General features: G+C 43.0%; 1 protein-coding gene across 1 annotated transcript; it reads left to right on the top strand.

The window, feature by feature from the left end:
- The first annotated feature begins 2,924 nt into the window (after positions 1–2,924).
- On the top strand, positions 2,925–4,703 carry OR2AG2 (olfactory receptor family 2 subfamily AG member 2). Its single transcript, XM_072795294.1, has one exon. It carries the CDS (start codon positions 2,925–2,927, stop codon positions 3,873–3,875), a length of 951 nt encoding a protein of 316 aa, XP_072651395.1. The 3' UTR covers positions 3,876–4,703.
- Positions 4,704–6,000: the final 1,297 nt, after the last annotated feature.

The raw sequence follows: 6,000 nt of genomic DNA, 5'->3' as shown, positions 1-6,000 counted from the left end.
TAAATGCTTTTTGAAAAAATTATGGCAAAAAAGAGGCTATTTAGAGATTTGGTTTAAAAAAAAAGAAAAAACAAAGTATTGTTTGTTTGAAAAGAGAAATCTTTATCATATTTGGAGGCTGACTAATGTTGGAGGGGGAACTTTTTTTTCTGTATATTTTTTATTGGAGTTCGATTTGCCAACATATAGCCTAACACCCAGTGCTCATCCTGTCAAGAGCCCCCCTCAGTACCTGTCACCCAGTCACCCCATCCCCCACCCACCTCCCCTTCCACCACCCCTTGTTAATTTCCCAGAGTTAAGAGTCTCTCATGTGCTGTCACAGAGGGAGAACTTATAACACAAGAAGAGCATACAAATGACAGAGCAAACAGACAGAAAATGACCATGACCATGAGAAATAGATTATTGGTAATAACTATAAGGCCAACTTCATAAAAGAAACTGTGGGACTGTCCTACAACTGATAAAAAACCAACTTAAGATCTGGGGACAGAGCAATGACCATGAAAAGAATCCTTGCTTCCTGGTCTATCCAGTCAGCAATTTAGAAATGGGCCATCAGTGCCTCCTTAAGAATCCTGGAGTATCTGGACTCATTTAGTGAGAGAACAGAGTAGGAAACCCAGGCCAGGAAACATGCCCAAGAGGACTCATTAACATCCTGTTTCCAGGACCAGCATTTCCAAGGGAGACCATTTCAGCTGAGCAGTAAGTCCCTGGGAATGTAGGAGTGGAATAAAGTAGAGAGAGTGGGGTCATGGGATAAGGAGCCAGAACAGCCTCCCCAAGGACAGGCACAGCAAGGTCTCCCTTGGGTAGCTCTTCCCATATCTACTTCCTCCAGATTCCTGCTGCTTTCATCTTTGCTCCAGACCCCAGCAAGAGTAAATGACAGTCTGAGCATCTGGACCCAAGCACTGAGTCTGACAACTTCTCCAGAAGAGCTGGATGGTTCTCACCTGGAGAACTGAGTGATGGAAGCAGTTTCTCCTAATTATCCACAGCTGTGAGAACAGGAAACCCATCTCTGAAGGAAGAGCTCCACGGAAACTGCCCAAGGACTGTATTTGTCCTCTGTCTCTATTACATCTCCAGACAAGACCTCTAGAGGACCAGAAGGACCAGATGCGGCCCTGACGCCTGCCTTGGTCAGACTCCTCAGACTCTTAACTCAACTTGGCAAAATTTAAACCAGTTGGAAACTGCTGGAAAAGCTCACTCTTTCCCCATTTCTATAGGACAATCTTTGACTCTCCACCCCCAGGGCAGCTTGCATGGTTGGGCAGCTCGGCTTCTCACTACCTGAGGTAAAAACTTTCTCTCTCTTTCAGGGAAGTAAGTATCCTCTAGACATGTTGAGTTGAGAAACAGGGCCCAAAGCAGACCCTAAGAACTTAAGCTACTCTGTCTTCCAGGTTCTATGTACTCTGTCCTAATGCCCCATAGTCTTGGTTTCTAAACATGAAGAAAAATGAATGAAAATGAAGAAAGACATGCTACATCCCAGGTCTGAGTGTCTGCTTCCTGGTGGGAGTATCAGTACCTATCCTTAGAGCCCAGGCTTTGCTGGCCTCTGCTGGGGACTTTTGCACCTCTCAGGTCATAAATGCCTCCAAATCAAAGGGCCAGCTAAAAAGCCAGATGCCTGTCGTATGCTCTAAAACTTTTCCACCATTAAAGTCCTGTGAACCCAGAAGAGACCAGTAAAAGAACCAGAGAAATGTCCTAATATAGAAGCCACAATATAGGAGAAAGACTTACAGAATGATTTGCTTCCCTTACAGATTCTTTGATGCATGGTCAAAATTGGACTATCGGGCTAGTTCCCATGATGCATGACCTTGATAGTTGTCAATCCCAGGTCCCTGTTTCTTCTGACATTTCTCTGGGGGTGGGTGCCATACCCTAATGGCAGCTTTCCAGAAGAGCAGTTCATCCTCCTTATCTCTGTGGCCCTTCAATCCAGTGTAGATATTCTGTCCCAGCAGGAGGAAGAGCAGGGATCTGGGTCAGGTGCAAGAGAAGGAGGGTAGACTTATTGAGCCTGATTACAACATGTAGCACATGCTCTTTTGCTGCCAGCGCCTTTCAGTCATTTCTCCCAAAGACAAACATTCTGATTGTCCTGGGCACGGCCTCCTCTTCACAGAGTTTTGAATCCTCCCAGGCTTGCATGTTTTCATAACCTATAATAAAACACCTACGTTGTCACTGAGCCTAAAGTTTTAGCTCATAAAAGCAACACCATATCAAACACACCAAACCCTCGACTCAGTCTAGAATCCCTTCTGCACATGGAGAGTGTGGAGGTTATTGGTCCAGAGGGATGACTGAGGTGGACATAGTTTAGCTCTTCCTGTGAGGCTTACATCTACAGCCTTGAGTGCTACAAACAAATGTAGACCTAAGGTATATGGACCATGAAGTGGAAGTGCTTTGTTGAAGTCACACTTCTGTACGTGCTTTAGGATTTTATACTCAGAACAGGTCTCTTAGGACACTAACTGGGGATTTAAATCATGAGACAACCATTATACTTAAAACATAGTTACAAAAGTAACCAAGGGCTTGGGTTCCAGGATATTGCTTTCTATTGAGAGAGAGATGATTTAATCATTCTGGAATGATGCATATCGAGACTTGATGTCCTGCATGATATTTTCATGTAGTGACCTCTTAATATTTAGCTATTGCTGTGATGATTGCTCTCCATTCAGATGGTTCTTTCCTCAAGATACAATTAAAAGTGTCAGAACCTGAGAGATAAAGAGGTCAAGTCCATGTCCAGTAGGAAAGACATCGCCTCACTGGATTCACTTTGGCCATCATCAGGAGCCTGTGATGTTACAAACGAGGGGCCACCTTAGCCAACATTCACTGAGAATGTGTTTGCTTCTAGGCAACTAAAGAAACAACACAGAATGGAGTACTGGAACTCCACCTTGGGCAGTGGCTTTATATTGATGGAGATTCTGAATGACAGTGGGTCTCCTGAACTGCTCTGTGCCACAATCACTGTCCTATACATGTTGGCTCTGACCAGCAACGGCCTGCTGCTCTTGGTCATCACAGTGGATTCCCGGCTCCATGTGCCCATGTACTTCCTGCTCGGCCAGCTCTCACTCATGGACCTCCTCTTCACATCTGTTGTCACTCCCAAGGCCCTCGTGGATTTTCTGCAGAGTGAAAACACGATCTCCTTTGGAGGCTGTGCCCTTCAGATGTTTCTGGCATTGACGCTGGGTGGTGCAGAGGACTTGCTGCTGGCCTTCATGGCCTATGACAGATATGTGGCCATATGTCATCCTCTGAACTACATGGTTTTCATGAGGCCAAGGGTCTGCTCACTCATGGTGGCCACGGCCTGGATCCTGGCATTTCTGAGTGCTCTAGGCCATACCTTGTATACCATGCACTACCCTTTCTGTAAAGTTCGGAAGATCAGGCACCTGCTCTGTGAGATCCCTCCTTTGCTGAAGTTGGCCTGTGCAGATACCTCCCGATATGAACTCTTGGTGTATGTGACGGGAGTGACTTTCCTTTTGATGCCTCTTTCTGCCATTGTTGCCTCCTATGCACTAATTCTGTGTACTGTGCTTCACATGCCCTCAAATGAGGGGAAGCAGAAAGCCCTACTCACCTGCTCCTCCCACCTGACAGTCGTTGGGATGTTCTATGGAGCTGCCACATTCATGTATGTCCTGCCCAGTTCCCTCCACAACCCCAGGCAGGACAACATCATCTCTCTTTTCTACACGGTTGTCACTCCAGCACTGAACCCCCTTATCTATAGCCTGAGGAATCAGGAGGTCATGGGAGCCTTGAGAAGGGTCCTGGGAAAATATATGTTGCCAACACACTGTACCTTCTAAAGAGGATTCATGGCTTGTCTCTCACCATTTCTTTTCCCAATCAAAAGTTGTACACAACTGGTCTTTATGTGGTACTCTGTTCAAGTAGATAGAAACACTTAAAAAATTTCTATTTCAATATAGTTGTGAGCATTGACACCTTAAGCTGTACTCACATGGGACACATCACCTTGACCTTGTAAAAGGAACTAGATGTCCATATTGTAAAAGATACTAGAAGAAGTAAAGCATGAACTGAGTATCATAGACTCACTTCATGGTAGGGCATCATCCTGACATGATTAGCAAGTAAGTCGACATGGTTAGGGGACCAAGTTTCAGTTTCAATATCATGCAGCAGTGAGAAACAGCATTAGTTTTAGGGTGACCAAGTTCAGTAACCTCTAAATAACAGAGGAGGACTGCTCTTTTCGGCAATTAAAGTTAGAAATAAATACCCTCATAAGATAAAGTGGCCTTCTTTATTAGGTTTTTCAAGCAATTATTTAGAAATAGTAATAGTTTTGTAACTGCATTTGTACTCAAGACTTTAGAAGTAGTCCATATTGAATAAAGATAATACCTATTTTGAGATAGTGAATAATGAAAATAGTGCCTTGTTATAGTGTTTAAAAATAAACAAGAGATGAATAATATAGAATGTGAAGGTACCAGATTTGATTCAATATAGACACAGTAACAGAGACATCTGTTGCATAGACTACTTGAATTAAAAAAATGTGATTTAAAAAATGTGATTTTACATGTGTAAGGATATATTTGAAACATCAAAACAGTTGCAAGAAGCTCATATTCTTTTTTTTATTGGAGTTCAATTTGCCAACATAGAGCATAAAACCCAGTGCTCATCCCATCAAGTGCCCACCTCAGTGCCCATCACCCAGTCACCCCCACCACCCACCCACCTCCCTTTCCACCACCCCTTGTTCGTTTCCCAGAGTTAGGAGTCTCTCATGTTCTGTCTCCCTCTCTGATATTTCCCACTCATTTTCTCTCCTTTCCCCTTTATTCCCTTTCACTATTTTTTATATTCCCCAAATGAATGAGGCCATATAATGTTTGTCCTTCTCTGATTGACTTATTTCATTCAGCATAATACCCTCCAGGTCCATCCACGTCAAAGCAAATGGTGGGTATTTGTTGTTTCTAATGGCTGAGTAATATTCCATTGTATACATATACCACATCTTTTTTTAAATTTTTATTTAAATTTTTATTTTTTGTCTCTTTTTTAAATAATAAATTCATTTTTTATTTGTGTTCAATTTGCCAACATACAGAATAACACCCAGTGCTCATCCCATCAAGTGTCCCCCTCTGTGCCCGTCACCCAGTCACCCCCACCACCCACCCTCCTCCCCTTCCACCACCCCCAGTTCGTTTCCCAGAGTTAGGAGTCTTAATGTTCTGTCTCCCTTTCTGATATTTCCTGCCCATTTCTTCTCCCTTCCCTTCTATTCCTGTTCACTATTATTTATATTCCCCAAATGAATGAGAACATATAATGCTTGTTCCTCTCCGAATGACTTATTTAACTCAGCATAATACCCTCCAGTTCCATCCACATCGAAGCAAATGGTGGGTATTTGTTGTTTCTAATGGCTGAGTAATATTCCATTGTATACATAAACCACATCTTCTTTATCCATTCATCTTTTGATGGACACCGAGGCTATTCCACAGTTTGGCTATTGTGGACATTACTGCTATAAACATCGGGGTGCTGGTGTCCTGGTGTTTCACTGCATCTGTATCTTTTGGGTAAATCCCCAGCAGTGCAATTGCTGGGTCATAGGGCAGTTATATTGGGACTTCATCAAGATAAGAAGCTTCTGCACAGCAAAAGAAACAGTCAACAAAACTAAAAGACAACCTATAGAATGGGAGAAGATATATGCAAATGACGTATCAGATAAAGGGCTAGTATCCAAGATCTATAAAGAATTTATTAAACTCAACAGCAAAAAAACAAACAATCCAATCATGAAATGGGCAAAAGACATGAAGAGAAATCTCACAGAGGAAGACATAGACATGGCCAACAAACACATGAGAGAATGTTCTGCATCACTGGCCATCAGGGAAATACAAATCAAAACCACAATGAGATCCCACCTCACACCAG

The sequence above is a fragment of the Canis lupus genome, chromosome 23, assembly GCF_048164855.1.
Source record: "Canis lupus baileyi chromosome 23, mCanLup2.hap1, whole genome shotgun sequence".
Classification (NCBI taxonomy): domain Eukaryota; kingdom Metazoa; phylum Chordata; class Mammalia; order Carnivora; family Canidae; genus Canis; species Canis lupus.
This window is presented reverse-complemented; position numbering and strand designations above follow the sequence as displayed.

What these genes read in the sequence shown, in the direction of transcription:
- OR2AG2 (XM_072795294.1), top strand. Translation starts at nt 2,925, where the DNA reads ATGGAGTACTGGAACTCCACCTTGGGCAGTGGCTTTATATTGATGGAG.